The 16,320-nt window shown below is 35.3% G+C and overlaps 1 protein-coding gene across 5 annotated transcripts in view; it reads right to left on the bottom strand.

Moving 5' to 3' along the window:
* Positions 1-863: 863 nt before the first annotated feature.
* The window catches only part of PAPOLG (poly(A) polymerase gamma), a 33,979-nt gene continuing 18,522 nt past the window's right edge, over positions 864-16,320 (bottom strand). For 2 of the 5 annotated variants that reach the window (XM_061432473.1, XM_061432474.1), the window contains exons 9-23: positions 15,877-16,015; positions 15,267-15,339; positions 14,435-14,555; positions 14,004-14,088; positions 13,255-13,308; positions 11,354-11,473; positions 10,697-10,806; positions 8,903-9,024; positions 8,488-8,663; positions 7,993-8,081; positions 7,695-7,912; positions 7,066-7,131; positions 6,836-6,892; positions 5,100-5,194; positions 3,787-4,930 (exon numbers count right to left, since the gene is read on the bottom strand). In XM_061432473.1, coding sequence (XP_061288457.1) covers positions 4,696-4,930; positions 5,100-5,194; positions 6,836-6,892; positions 7,066-7,131; positions 7,695-7,912; positions 7,993-8,081; positions 8,488-8,663; positions 8,903-9,024; positions 10,697-10,806; positions 11,354-11,473; positions 13,255-13,308; positions 14,004-14,088; positions 14,435-14,555; positions 15,267-15,339; positions 15,877-16,015 — 1,760 coding nt within the window. In that variant the 3' untranslated portion in view covers positions 3,787-4,695. Of the gene's footprint in view, positions 2,717-3,786; positions 5,195-6,835; positions 6,893-7,065; positions 7,132-7,694; positions 7,913-7,992; positions 8,082-8,487; positions 8,664-8,902; positions 9,025-10,696; positions 10,807-11,353; positions 11,474-13,254; positions 13,309-14,003; positions 14,089-14,434; positions 14,556-15,266; positions 15,340-15,876; positions 16,016-16,320 lie in introns of those variants that run through there. The other 3 variants (XR_009739381.1, XM_061432476.1, XM_061432477.1) reach the window with 3 other exon arrangements.

Genomic DNA, 16,320 nt, shown 5'->3' with positions numbered 1-16,320 from the left:
ATGTTAGTGATCAGAGATTTGCAAGGAAGGGTTTTTAAGGACTAATTAATAAAGTTTGGCTGGCTCATATGGTTTGAAAGATAGTTTTTAGGACATGTGCTTTTAAAAGCATCAGATTCTGTCTTGCCCATAATAGCTTAATGCATGCAGTCAGATCCACAAAGAACCTGTTATGATGTTAATCTAACACATGAAGCATAGTGTGATAACTGTGTTAGATCCTAGGAGCAATGAGTTGCCCTCATCAGAAACTCCCACTCTGGGTATGGTTAGCTGGCACTCCAATCAGTGTACTTTACAAGTGGCTATTAGAAGTCCTTCTGTTATCCATGGCTCAATCCATACAAAAGGCTTTGATAATTAGCTTAATAAATGTCAAGTGTGTTTCCACTGGTGCCGTGGCTTGCTAATATCTTGATGCAGACACAGGTTCTTATTTGTGAATTCAGTACTAGATTCAAGATAGGTGTGCTACTACAAACAAGCACAGTTCATTAACAAGAAGGTGACAAGACCTATAGCTTGTACTTCTGTGGACAGTACCCAAGATCTGACTGCTAAATGCGCTGCTGTTCAGCCATTAGCAGAGAAGTCTGCTTGCCTGATGCTGACCAAAAGGGTGATAGAATTTTGCCCCCAACGTTTGAGGCAGATGCTACTGCTTGCTAATATTTAATCAGATATTCCGTGTAAGGCAAACTGCATATGAGATTTGCTTTTGTATTAAGCAAGTAGTGGATCCCATTATCTGCCAAAGAGTCTGAGAGGTAAATGACCAACTAACTGGCTGTCAGTCTGAAATATAAGTAAAGACGTCTGGTACTTTTAAGTTACTCCCGAATAATATCAGTCAATCACCAATACCTATTTATCAAAGCAAGTTTATTATATTACTTATTCCAGACAGATAATGAGGCTTGTGTGTACAACTAAGAAATTAAGACAATCCAAATAAAAAGCAGGAAAATTAATATGAATTACACAAACAGCTAACTAGAAAGGAGCAGCAGCTGCATTCATTTTACATTAATACTGTGAAGTGATGTAGCACCATTTACCTCAAATATATCCTAAGTACTTTTAAAGGTAATTACTTGGGTCCTTGCTAAAAATGCAGCAATACATTAAAAAATTAAGAGCAAGCCTGATGATAATCTTATGTTCAGCTAACTTCAAATATAAAACTCCAGAAAAAAATAGGAAATCTGGGAAGGCTCTGACCTTGTACAATTCTTTTAAAAAATCCTAAGGAAATAGTTACCATTTTTGAGACTGGCTTTTTTCTATTGCTTGCACTATATTCATCACTATTATCATGACTTAAATTCCAAGCTTTGGAAGGTTTAATAGGTAGTTATTTATGCACTCACATAATTTTATTTATTAAAAAATTTTTTTTACACTAAAGTTCTATTTATTGGTCTGTTCAGTCTGAACCACAAACATGGAGGAATAAGAAATTTAAGGCTACCAAATCAAAGGATTAGAATCTTTAATTATTATTTTTTAAGGATCTTTAATGATTAATTCTGCTTTTTACCATTTCTAATGATTATTCTAAGCTATTCTACTCTGATCGTTCCTACGTTGAAATTTGTTGGTTTGACCCTGTTAAATGAATTGAAGTTAACATGAAGACATTTATAAATCCAATCATAAAGCTTTTTCTAAATACTGATAAAGTTTCATCTGAGATATATAAAGAAAACTTGAAAAGAGAAATTTAGTATTCCAGAGTCTTTCATTAGCCCACTTTACTAGTTAAGAGCCACAGTACATTTTCAGAAATATACCACATAAAAATCTTAAGAAAATTCCAAAGTTTGGGATTATTCAATCCTGTAAAGCTGTGGTCCCTAACTTTTTTTTTCTTAGTGTCATGAACCATTTTGAGAACTGATGAAAGTATGAACTTCCCCTCAGACATATGCATATGAACAGAAACTTCTTATATATATTTACAAGGGATTCCCTACAGTCCATGATCTTGCAAGTTGGGAGTTCCTATTTTCAAGTGGTGGACACCGTGGAAAATAAGTTTAGCCCATTTTGACACTGTTTGTCTTCACTTCTCTGTGCCTATATAGGACAGTAAGCACTTTAATGTTACCAAATTGCTGTCTTAAGACAAAAACTCTTATTGTAAACACAGTCTTGTAAAATCCTCTTCCCCTAATTTTACAAGGTTTTAAGCCATGTATCCTGTCTCTCAAATTAGTTAAATCCCTAAGGTTTAAACTAGCAGATAATCGTTTCTTTGATATATATAATTCTTTAGAGCCAGTCACTGAAAAGTAAGATTAAAATTTAATACCGTCATGAAAATGAATGTGTTGTCTACATACAGAACAGGTTATTCGACTTTGTAAAATATATTTCTAGTTATTCTTGAAATAAAACACACCTCAGAATCAAACACACTCGCCTAGCGCCTCTGAACATAGCACAGAGTCACAGATCACGCCCCCCTCTTAACTCACTTGGAACCCCATCTCCTACCATGACGACAAAATGTGCAGCTGACCCTTGCACAATGTAGGGGTGCTGAACCCCTCACCCCAGTTGAAAACACTTGTACTGCTAACTCTGTCTCAAAAACATAGGAATTGATACATGACTCACCCAAGGGCAGGAAGCTGAAACAGTTTGGATAGAATCACGACTCAAACCCTAGTTCTTTTGATTCTACGTATTGTGATCTCCCCTACTTAAAGATCTGTAAGATAAAAATACAAGTACTATTTATTGAAAAAATATGTATAGGTAACATATAGGACCTCTGTAGTATATACATATAGGACCTGTGTAATTCAAATCTGTGTTGTTCAAGGATCAACTGTACTGATCTACCTACTGTTTGGGATAGAAAACACTTCATTTCTGACCAAACCCACCATCTCAAAAGCATCTCATCAATTCCCCAAACCAGTCAGCAAACAGGTTGAAGAATACTGTCTCTGAGGAGTTATTTGGCTATGTCTTTAACCCCATGTCAAATGGACACTTAAAACAAGAGATATGACTATACTATAGTACAAAGGTTAGGCCGTTGCTTTCTTATTAAAAAGAAACTCCGCTAGTTACTCCAAAGAATTGGTTTACATAGTAGGTGAAACTTGGATCTATGTATGAAGAATTCTTAAAGCCCTTAAAGAAGTTTTTAATGTTTTGAGTCACATGACAGTTATTCAGTCCTTTCATAATCATGTACTTTTGCTCAAACAGAATATTTATAAAACAAAGCTCAAAATACCTGAATAAAGGACAAGGGTCAGCTAAAAAAACAGCTTTGCCAAGGAAGCTACCATTTGGTCATGGGATTTCATTCTCGTCTTTTCCTATGTACAAAATAAATAAGGGAACAACCATTGTTTTCTCCTTGCTATTCTTTAACTTTCACAAAGGAAAACTTAGAAGTAAACACTAGAATTTCCATTTCAGAGATGTAGGTAGGGGTCAGGAACAGGAGGGGAGAAGAAGGATACTGCTCTCTGACAATCAGAATTCAAGTCATTTCAGCTCAATGGTAAAGGGCTTGCAAGAAGAAATGAACTATGACTCCAATGGCTAAATGGCATCCTGTGTGTCCTATAAACTATACAACCAAGGGCTTCTCCCTGCACTATTCAAACGTACCATTTTGTTTTCCCTACTAGACCCGCTAAATGGTGAGTGCAAGCTGAGGAAGGTAATATATACCAGCATTCCTGGCTGTGTAATCTATACATTTTCATTTTAATTCAAGCATAATCCATATTTAAAAAATTAGACTAAAGAGAGACAGTAAAGGTTTTAAAGTTTTCTCTTTGAAAAGATGGTATCTTACAGTACATACAAAAATACTCTGAAAATACATAGGACTTCATTTACAAAACACTGAATCAACATATTACAAGAATTACATGGTTATGGATTTCAATAAATGGAGCATGCATTCATGAAACTTAAAAAATATTAAGAAAAGGACTGAAAAAAGCAGTGTAAAAAAAGACAACTCATATTTAAATAAAAATTACAAAGGTCCTGAGCCAATTAATGGTTGGTAACAATGTCATCAAAAATGCCTTTAGGTCTCAATAAAATCCACTGCTTATTTCTGCATGCCTAGTCCGTGAAGAAACTGAAGTTGTGGGGATACGTAATGGTCAGGAATTATCATGCCAAGTTAAATTGTACACGTCAAAAATACAAGTTTGCCATACTTAAAGTATCTTTATTGTTGATGCCAGATTGAGTTGCTCCTCAGTAAAAAATACCAGTCAACTAACAAGAATGGCATGAGATAGGTTATGTAATAATTTTACCGTTCATATACTGACTTTCAGTATTCTGGTTATATTTTGATTCTTAATAAAGATGCATTTCAAAGGCCTCCACAGGAGGCAAAATATAGAGAATTTGTGGTGCCCAACTCTTATGTAATCACTGGACTAATCCTCCCTGGTAACTATGCAACATTTGGACAGAAAGGCACAAAAAAATAAAATTTAAATATTTCATGTGCCAATCTGAGAAAAAATAATTTAAATCAACAGAACAGACAAAAAGTACATCTACACAAATGAGGAAAGCAGAAAAGATACCTCACATTCATTTATCTCAGGTTTCACAAAGTGGCTTCAATGCTAAAGTAAATGTGTTAACATTTGGAAAATTACAAGACTTTTTTTTTTTTTTCTTCAATTTTTTTCAGTTCTATACAATGATTACAACATAAGACTTAAAAAAAGGCGGGGGCGGTGGATATTTCAGGACTTGTTTTATGAGTGTCCAAAGAGCCAAGAACTGGTTCCCATAACAGAGAAACAAGCATCGAAAGTTAAGGCAGTAAAACCTCCAACGCAAAGCCATAAGACTGCAGATGACAATTTGATAGCAGGTGATCCTCAGAGAAGTGTATGTAGCAATCAATGAGAGAATGCTACAGCATCTGCAGGTCAAAGTGTGAGAGTTCAAAAAAACACTTCAAGGTCGTTAGGCGGATGACTGTAACTTTCACCTTATCTTATGTGTGACAGCTCACTCTATCCTTAAGAGTGGCTGCATCTATGCCACTAAATGATTGCATATTCACTTTAGTAAGGAGGCACTGCTTTTACCGATTTAGGGTCAGCCGAATGGAATTTTTGATGACACGGATGTTATTTGCTGGAACTGGAGATGATGAATCTGGTAGTTCTTTGCTGGGCAGTCTCTGTTAGAAAGAAATAGAAACAAAGAAGGAAAAACAAATACATATTATAAAGGTCCAGTGAGTAAAACAGTAACAAAAGTCTGATTTTTTTGCCAAGAGCTCTAAGTTCCTATACACTCAAGTATGCGTTGAATACTTTCTCCCGATGTTCATAGGTACTTCTTGTTTGGGGGACTTAAAAACAGGTGAAAAGCAAAGGGACAGGGAAAGGGCAGAAGTGGGAGGGCTGTATGAATAAAAAAGAGGGCTGTGTAAAATCAGTCGACACTTCTACACTGAGAAATGCACAAAGTCCTCCTCAGAGTCAGGCAACAGTAAAGAGAAACAGGAAGACTACAGTCACTAAACACGAAATTCTCAGGGTGCAAGGTGAGAAATGAGTGTGTATACAGAGGGAAACTTGACATCGAGTTATATCCCTCAATTAGTTTCTGTACAACATTCATGGAGAATAACCCAACTTGTGAGGTAATTAAGTTTTTAGGAAAACTGACTTTGCAGTCAGGGTAGGTAACTTTAGTGATGGTACAATTCAGTAACATCTCTATGAAGGCTTTTGAAGACATTAAAGAGTATTACATAATGAAGGCAAGTCTATGAAACTGAGAAACAAAGATGGAAACCTAAAATACAAATAGTTGTGTGATGGAAACACAATATGTAAGCTTCAAGTCATTAAGAGAAGACTGCAAGAAGTAATCCTCCTTTCACGTTACCTTGGCTAAACAATTGTATTATAGGGGCATCCATTAAAAAACATGAAAAATTTCAGACATGCATAAAAGAATAGAAAGGACGATGAAGATGCCACAATGAAGACTCAGACATTATTAAAATTTTGCCGTAGTTGTTTGGGTTATACCGCTTGCCCTTTATACTTGAAATCTTTTAAAGTAAAACTCAGACATTTCATTTCACACTTTAATATCCACCTCAAATTTTTTCTTCCACTACCATACATTATATAATTATACACCTCTATTTTTTCTAACTTGCTCTTATGTTAAACTGTGTAAATTCTACAACTAATAGAAAGTATGAGGACATTTTCTATTTTGCTTTAGAACTGCCAATACATCCAGGGGAATCTGGCAGGGTGACAGTTGACTACAACAAGAAACACGAGAACCTACATTACTAGCTAAAATGTTAATCCCTTGAAAATAAATATTTAAATTAAGATTTAGGGGCTCTTTAGCTCATATTTCAAAGATACTTACTCTATACACCAGTATATTTGGTTCCTCCAAAATATTAGTAAGTATGGTCCCCAACTATCAAGCCTGATTTTCACAGTAAGCAATGGGGTACAACAAAAGACTATCAAGTGCTGGCAGGAATTACTGTGCTGAGCACTAAACTGCTTCTTTAAAAACAAAAGTTGGACATACCTTGAATAAATCATGAAATCTTGAACAACTCCCTCTTTTCTAGACTTTTGAGATACATACATTTAGGCTCATATACTCTGCTATTTCCATCCCCAACTTCCAACTACACTGCTGATATGGAGGATACGGACAAAATCTTATTAATTCTTTCCTTCACCTAAGTGCTAGGCTCTTCTTAATGAGCTTTTTGTACCTGTAGATTACCTATGAACTCGTACTTGTGCATTTTATTTACAAATTAGACTGTTACCTTTTTGCGTGATGTATCAATAGTTGGAATAGGCATACATTCTCCTCCAATGGCATCCTAAAAACAGAATTACATACAAGTGAAAACGTTCCTATATGCAAATATTTATTTCTACATGATATAAGCCATAACTAAAAGTTAAGAGATAAATCTGATCTACTTTTGAATATTGTACTTTTCCTGGTACATGGCTCTTTAAGTATTTTTAAGCACACTATTAATATACTTACCACTGATTTTCTTTTTCTGTCTTCAGCAGCACGTGATTCCTTAAACGTTGATTCAAGTCGAATAAACTAAAATATAAACATTAAAATGAGGTGCTATTATTACCTATTAAATAGGTACTATGTATTTATAGGTGCTATTTATTATCTATAAAACCATATAAGTCTATATAAAATAAGAAACTAATTAGTGACCAGGCTAATGTCAAAACTTTTACAAACAGGTTTGATGAGCAAAGATAATTTAAATCAGATTGAATTTAATTGACACCCTTAATTTCTACAGTTTGATCTACTGAGATGATAGTACTTATACCACCACCTATTGGAGGCAGAGGAGATCACCATTATTAACTCAATAAATTAATTTAGTTACCAATAATGACTTTTACGTAAGACAAGGAGAAACTCAGACTAATCATTCAAATTTTTAGACACATTATTAGTTTGAATTCAGAATGAACAATTAGTATTATCCTATTAGGGTTTAGGTAAATATTCTTTTTAAACGGTCAAATCCTAACGGAATACTAAGGTAACTATGAAGAACTGTGAGCTTCTTTACCACTATTTTAAGTTTACTTTGAAAAAAAAAATTGACTACGGAATCACCATTGACTCTGTAATCATACCTTTTCTATGTCTTTCAACCTCTTAGAGGACCCATCTACGGATGGGGAGTGGGGTCTTTTAGGCGTAACATTCTTGGTTACATTTGACATCCCATTTAGATGTGGCTGCCCCTGGACAGGGTTGTGAGGTGTGACCCTAGGAATGACATTTCGTCCTACTACCGTAGGAATGGTACACACAGCTGGGGGTGATACAGCTTTTAATGCAGAGTCGACTTCTGAAAAGGAAAAAAGAAAGGTTTTAGTAATTAAATACAGATGTAATAGAATCATAACTAAGAAAAGTGTAGATACCTACTTGCACCAATGACAGGAATAGATAGCCCTTGAGCTGGCGGGACACTCAGTGGCTTTTCCACGATTACAGCAGCAGGCTCAGCATTATTCCTATAAAAAGTGTTACATAATCATTATTAAATTATTTAAACAGTATGTATTTAAAACCTTAACTAAATGTTTAAATTACTTCTTTCAAGTACTCCTACTTTAACATTTCACCAAAGGAAGAAAAAAAACAGTGGGGGAAGGAAGAGGACCCAGTGAGAATTAACAGCAAAAATTAAAGAGAAAACCTGGACATTTCTGTTTACTTACCTATTAATATTCCCATATATTCATAAACCTACACATCCCACAGGATTACCACAAACTGTCAAGTAATTCTAAATAAGAAACTGACTAGTAACTCACAAAATTTTTTTTTTTACAGTTAAAAGATATTTAGCAAAAGTACACAAGTTTATATTATCCTCAAATAAACTGAAGACTGAAAGGAAAATTTTGAAATGCAGACCTCTCTGTCTCCCCTGAAGGAGGAATATCAGGCTTGGAAGGCTTGTTTGCAGACACTGGGGAATTAAAAGGTGTTTCATTATCAGTGTCTCTGGAGCTGTCCAAACAATTGCTATCCAGAGATGATCTTTTGGATTGAGGTCCACTTGAACTTCGGGTGACATCAGATAGACTTTGCTGAAACAGGGGAAAAGCTTTTAGGATTTCAATAAGTAAATGAGAAAAATGGTTTCAATTCTGAAGTACATATAAAACAAAAGATATTTTGTGATTAATGAAGGTTAAGATTTTAGTCCTAGATTGAATTGCCTGTACTTTCCCAAACCTTCTCAATAGGTTTGGGTGCTGCCGAAATGCAGATTTGGGCCCAGGATCATGTGTCTGGGTTCAGACTGGAGAGGTGAGTACAAACTCACCTTCTTCTTCTTCTGAAGAATTTCTGCAGGAAGGTAGTGATGAAGTTGTTTTTTTTTAACATGAGTTGCTTCAATTTTCATTCCCTCCTTTAGCATGTTAATATTGTTTGCCTGTCTGTACACTGTAACAAAAGTCAGTATGTTAAAATGGGAAACTCCTTTCTAAAGAAAGGGTGCTATTTTGTTTTTCTAAAATACGAACCTTCAGTATCTCCACATTACTACACAAAAACACATTCTTCTTACAGCACACATACTTCCAAAACATTTTCACAACATCACAATCCTTTTCAAGTACTGACTAGTTTCCTCATGTCCAACTTGTAAGACTTTCCCATAATCTAATCTCACTAACAAAATTAATGTATGGATAAAAGTTTTCCAAAATCTTGTTTTCTGCTATTTTCCCTAAGGGCAATCTCTTCTCATTACTACCTGCCCAAATCTGGGCTAATCCTAATACCATATACACAAGATGCAATTTAAGCTCTCCTCCTCCATGAAGCTTCTTTTACTATATGAGTCATAGACTGTTAGACATGAGAAACCATCTAGAAGTACATCCTTATCATCCAGGTAGGTAAGCAAGACTCAACAGCCTTGAATGCCCTGCCAATACTGAAATACACATAGCCCCAGATTCCCACTCTGGTGCTTCTCACCCCTTGTAAGAAAGTCAGTTTTATTAACTATTATATAAATTATTTAGTGTGTGTTAATTGTGAATACTCATATGATAAGCTAAGAGAGGGGTGGGAGGTTTCTTCTGCACAGTATCTACTGTGAAATGCAAATTATATAATCTCTTGGGGCCTCAATATCTCTATCTGGAGAACATTTTATAAATCTGTAATAAACAGAGGTTCCCAACCCCTTCCTTTTGGAAAAAATGAGTCCAAATTAGAATGGAAAAATATCTATGTTTTCATTCCAGACTGCTTATAAAAGAACCCTCAAGAGTGCATGTTCAATGTGCAGACTTCTGGCTCCACTCCCAGAGCCTATGATTCAGTAGTTGTAAGGTGATGCAGAGAAACCTGCATTTTCATGATAAATATGAGTGCTAGTTCAAAAGAAAAACTCAGATGAGCTAACCAAGAATATAGTATAAATGTAGTTTCCATATTATTAAGACAAGCCCACATTTATAACAAATATATTAAGATATTCCACAGAGATGGTCTTAGAAGATAAGATTCTTTTCACTGATTCTGAAACATATTCAGCAAGCCTGTATTGACTGATACTTATTTCATGTAAAATAAAGGTCAAAAAACAAGTAATCTTTATGACTTTGGTTATAAACACTGGCTGTACACACTAAAAATCTAGAGTTTCTTTAGTCTTTTTGTTTTAAAAGTTAATATATTCACATGGTACAAAACTCAAAGAGTTCATGAGTATACAGTGAAGTTGCCTCTGTCAGACACACCCAGTTAGTTCCTTGACCTAAAAGCAATTCTGCCAGTTTCTTTTATTAAAAACTATATATCCTTCCAGAGATAGTCTATGATTTTTAAGCAAAAATGCATGCATTTCTTTACTGATTTATATAAATGATACTATACCATACCTACTGGTCTGTACCTCCCTCCTCCCCCAAGAGGTCTTGTAAGTTGTTTCATCATGCCTTTACTTTTTTAAGGGCAGCGTAGAGTTTCACAATATAGATGTTTCATGTTCATTTAACCAAATGTGGAACTTTATAAAAATACAGCCAGCCAGATCCTAGACAGAGGATACTGCATTACAGCCAAGGTTGAGTGCCACAGCTCTATGATGACAAAGTCTTACCTGTATCAGTAAATGACTGTATATCGTATGTCAAGTCTATATTAACACTTTCTGCATTTTCTACTCTCCGAAAAATTATTCCAAGGAACCACATTGATACATAATTGTTGCTATAAAATAAAATTTAAGAATTTCCATTAATTTTTAATAATTTTACAGATGCTTTTTGATAATTAAAACTTGGTCTCTATGGAAGCACAAATACAAATTTCAATGGTTTGGCCAAATTCTTAAAAAAAAATGTTAAGTTATCCTGTGTTATTATAAAGCAGATTAAATGCTTTGAAAATGACTGACTATGTATTTAAGGATTGTTGAGGTCTGTGGGCTACCAACATAGTATGTACTTGGTTGGTTTTTTTTTTTGGCCTCATCATGTGGCTTGTGAGATTTTAGTTCCTTGACCAGGGACTGAACCTGGGCCCTGGGCAGTGAGAGTCAGAGTCCTAACCACTGAGCCACCACAGAATTCCCAACATGTACTTAAGTTTTAAGCATGATCACTTATGCTCAAGTACACGATTTATCATCATCCATCAGTGCCTGTTACACAGCAATAACGGCTATGTAACATGGCAATCTTATAAGTGATCTTAAATATACACATGTCAGGTAACATTATTTAAGAAATAAAATATTAAAAAATAATTAACTTACTCTTTATGATGTTCCTTATTTCCTGGGAATGACTGGGGATTTACATGGGCAAGAGTAATAAATTCATTCCGTTCCAAATTTCCCACAAGTACACGTATTTTAGATTCTACTAACCCAACCCTAAAATAAAAACACAGATAAGAATTTTCAATGTTAAATGTGGAAGCTATATCCAAGTAAACCAAATAGCATATTAGCTATGATGATTTTGTTGTTCAGTTGCTAAGTCGTGTCTGACTCTGTGACTCCATGGACTGCAGCACACTTAGGCTTCCCTGTCCTTCACTATCTACCAGAGTTTGAGCAAACTCATTTCCATTGAGTCAGTATGCCATCTAACCATCTTATCCTCTGCTGTCCCCTTCTCCTCCTGCCTTCAATCTTTCCCAGCATCTGGGTCTTTTCCAATGAACTGGCTCTTTGCATCAGGTGGCCAAAGTATTGGAGTTTCAGCTTCAGTTCTTCCAGCAAATATTCAGGACTGATTTCCTTTAGGACTGACTGCTTGGATCTCCCTGCTATCCAAGGGATTCTCAAGAGTCATCTCCAGCACCACGGTTTGAAAGCATCAATTCTTTGGTGCTCAGCCTTCTTTGTGGTCAAACTCTCACATCCTGTACATGACCAGTGGAAAAACCATAGCCTTGATTATACAGGCCTTTGTCAGCAAAGTGACGGCTCTACTTTTTAATATGCTGTCTAGGTTGGTCATAGCTTTTCTTCCAAGGAGCAAGCATCTTTTGATTTCATGGCTGAAGTTACCATCTGCAATGATTCTGGACCCCAAGAAAATACAGTCTATCACTGTTTCCATTGTTTCCCCATCTCTTTGCCATGAAATGATGAACTGGATGCCATAATCTTCATTTTTTGAATGGTGAGTTTTCAGCCAGCTTTTTCACTCTCCTCTTTCACTTTCATCAAGAGGCTCTTTAGTTTCTCTTCGCTTTCTGCCATTAGGGTGGTATTACCTGCATATCTGAGGTTGTTGATATTTCTCACAGCAATCTTGATTCCGGCTTGTTATTCATCCAGGCAAGCACTTATGGTGTATTCTGCATATAAATTAAATAAGCAGGGTGACAATACCTTGATGTACTCTCTTTCCCAGTTTTGAACCAGTCTGTTGTTCCATATCCAGTACTAACTGTTGCTTCTTGACCTGCATACAGGTTTCTCAGGAGGCAGGTAAGTTGGTCTGGTATTCCCATCTCTTTCAGAATTTTCCACAGTTTGTTGTGATCCACACAACAGTCAAAGGCTTTAGAGAGGTCAATGAAGCAGAAGTAGACATTCTTGTGGAATTCCTTTGCTTCTTCTATGATCCAAATGATTTTTGGCAATTGGATCACTGGTTCCTCTGCATTTTCTAAATCTAGCTTTACATGTTCATTAAAAAAATTCAGTCCAGTGTATTAAGAGACCCTGTTTAGAATATCATTCAAGTAAATGAAAAGTTACTTAGTGAATTCTGTTTCCTCCCCTTTCTTTTTCAAGAAGGACAGATCTGTTTAATGCACTCTTGATCTAAAATACTGCCTTTTAGGGCCCTGAAAATAGTCATGACTGGAGTATGTGTGTATATATATATGTGTGTCTGTATAGACATTATGGTTATATACTAGGTATCAGAATCATTCAAATGCCTCACAATTTTGCTTAAATCTGACTCTGAGAAGTGACAAAAAGCAAAAGTCTGTGCATATATCCTTATCTCATGTCACTTTCAATTCTGAAACATTAATTTGATGGCATTTCTTAAACATTGATACTCCATGGTCAAGTACAACAGTCACTATAATATTTAATAATTGAAAAGTAAGAAAGTGTTTTAGAAATGATAAAGCATCATATAAATATGTTATCATTACATAGTAGGCAGAGAACTTGAAATGCCTTACCACTCTAGATGATTTTCTTCTGTTGATGCACTGGCAGTCAATACTATATAATGTCTGTAAAGAATTTTCAGCAACAATCAGGGGGGAAAAAGCCATAAATCATTGTTAGAGTTTGACTTTCCATCATTACTTTTTCTTTCTTTTTTTTTTTTTTTAATTGACTCAACAGAGGTGAACAGTTTATTTGATATTTAAAAAAAATTTTTTTTCATAATAAATTTTTATTAGAAGAAAATTTAATTAACAAACTTATACACTCAACATGGTCATGCCATTTTACACAAACATACAGTCACTGCTGCTAAGTCACTTCAGTTGTGTCCAACTCTGTGCGACCCCACAGACGGCAGCCCACCAGGCTCCCCCATCCCTGGGATTCTCCAGGCAAGAACACTGAAGTGGGTTGCCATTTCCTTCTCCTCATCATTACTTTTTCTTTCTCCCTCCCAATGAACAAAAAAGCTAACACAGGCACACATTTATGAAAATTAAAACACGCTGATTTTCACAAAATTAATTCTAGACCCTCTAATTAAAAACCATTCACTAAAACCAAACCCCACAAATACTGGGTTGATACTACTAGAGTATAGACTTTTCTTATCACCTAGGGTTTCTGCTAACCTATTGTCTACCTAACTTGAACTATTCAAGTGACAACTGTCACCTATTATGTATTAACTTTGTAAGTTTAATATTCTTCCTTACACACACACACACGCACACACAAAATGCAAAATTTCAAATACCTATACTTTTGGAAAAAATTTGGTGGCTCAAGTAGTTTGGACCAATCTGACTTCCCCTGAAGAATTTCATCTGTGACTGCAAGACCTAAATAGAAGAAACACAGATTCTGAAAATTCAGCATCACTCAGCATCATAGCTCCTGTATTACCCTTCCCTCAAAGCTCTAACCCCACCAAATCCCTAAGTTAAAAAAAAAAAAAAGTATAAATTTATTATGTTCTTTCTTAGAACACAAAAGTCAATTTCAACCAGACTGGAGTGGCTCCATTTTTGGCCTTTTAATATTATCACATACTTTGCAAAACCAATTACTGAAAAAACACATTTGAAAGAATTTTTAGAAATAATAGGCATAACTGCAATAGAATAAAATTGTTGTCAACCAAAACTTGTGGGAATATGTATAGGGCAACAGGGCTAACAGGTTTACCTTGTTTAAATTCTTCTACCATTACTGTTCGAGTTGATGTGGACACATTATACGTAGAATTCTGTTGTGGGTAGGCAGGGGTGATTATGGGCATGAGATGATACCTATCTGATGGATTTACCTGTGAAATTAGAAGCAGAATAATTGATCTATTCTCCTATTTCAGTTGTCCTCACTTCATTTCCCCAAAAGTCTGAAGAATATGAAATATATTTTAATACTACATTTCCTCAATTCTAAGAAGAACATTTCCCCTCCCCAACTACATTTATTTCTGAAGTCAGATGTGTATGATAGTCAAACTTAAATTGATGGTACACTTTATAAACAAAGGTCTTTTAGAACCAAGGAAATATAATAGTAAGTGCAAAGAGGATTATCTGGTCCAATGGTCCCTTATCCTCTTTCCACACCTTCCCCTTGGTTACCCAGGAATGAGTACTCTAAAAAGCAAATTAAAATGCAAGGTGAGAGTTCTGCTATCGTGGGACCACGAAAATCTGCTTTAAACTGTACTGCAAAGTACATGTTTTATATATGTCAGTATTTTATTATTAGTAACTAATTACTTGTAAGACAGCTTTAAACAACAGATTATGATACCCTGGTTGATACAACCACTCATCAAGTCTTATACGGGTGATTTTTAATGCCATAACATTTGGATCAGCATTGGAGACACAAATTATCTGCACCAAAAAACACAGTAGAGGGAGGGAAAGGACTATAGTTACATAGAAGGAAGATGAACTGGAACAGCTTTACTCTTCAAGTTCTAACTTTCACTTTACAGAAGTGTCCTTTTCCTAGAAAGCTTTAATAAGTTACATACCCGAGGATCCCAAACTGGCAAATTCAAATTGCTTTCTTCTGGTTGCTTCAGCAGCACAGGATTTGGCCATTCCCTAACATGAAATAGGAAAATAAACTCATGTAAGACCTCATTTCAGGAACTACATGAAATGTTAAAAACTGCTTATTTTAAAGCAGTGATCTCTGAAAGGGCCAAATACTGCTTTGCCCATTAACTTTAACTAATTTAAATCTGAAATTTTTCTTTCCTTCTTATTTGCTTTCATGGACTTAACTCTGATAATTTAGTAACAGCAACAGCTAACATTCACTGAGAATACTCCTAATAAATACATGGAACAGCTATGGTTATTATCTCTATTTTACAGATGAGGAGATTTTAACCTATATAGAGCTAGTAATTAGCAGAGCAAAGACCACTCTCACTAGCTAAAGGCCCACATTTACAGACCCCCTAGAAGAAAGCACCATCTGGTATCCCATCATTTCCTCAAATTTGATGTTTAAAATTTAACTTTTAAAAACAAATGTAAGACAACAGAAAAAGTATACGCATAACTCTATTTCCAAATAAGTATACACATAGGCAGAAGTTAGTAAGCTGAGAAAATATGTACATGACTACTTACCATTTGGAAAAAACTAAGAAGAACTTATGAACTAAAGTAGAAGCTGCTGCATTTGGATATAATTGGCAAGTTCTTGCAACCAGCATTGCCCAAGAGACACCACCAAGGAATCCCAGCATGTTGGAATAAATACCACGTCCTAGAAAATTAATATAGTTGTTAATTATTGTTAGGACCTACTATCCATGACATTCACGTATAAAGAACAGCTTAAAGTTTAACTGCTCTCCTAAGATTTGCTTGGAACTCTCTTCCATCATAGAAACATTAAAATCAACATGCAGACCTTCATGACAGGATCATTCTTGTTAGTAACCCTAAGTCACTCATCTTATCTCCTACTTTGCCCTTCAATACAGAGTGCTGTAAGGTAAAAACAAAATGTTAAAACTATCACTGTAGGTGATACAGTAGGAATTTACTGCACACCTATTATATACTAGA

The sequence above is a fragment of the Bos javanicus genome, chromosome 11 (genome assembly GCF_032452875.1).
Source record: "Bos javanicus breed banteng chromosome 11, ARS-OSU_banteng_1.0, whole genome shotgun sequence".
Classification (NCBI taxonomy): Eukaryota; Metazoa; Chordata; class Mammalia; order Artiodactyla; family Bovidae; genus Bos; species Bos javanicus.
The sequence above is the reverse complement of the archived record's forward strand: the minus strand, read 5'-3'. Positions and strand labels throughout refer to the sequence as shown.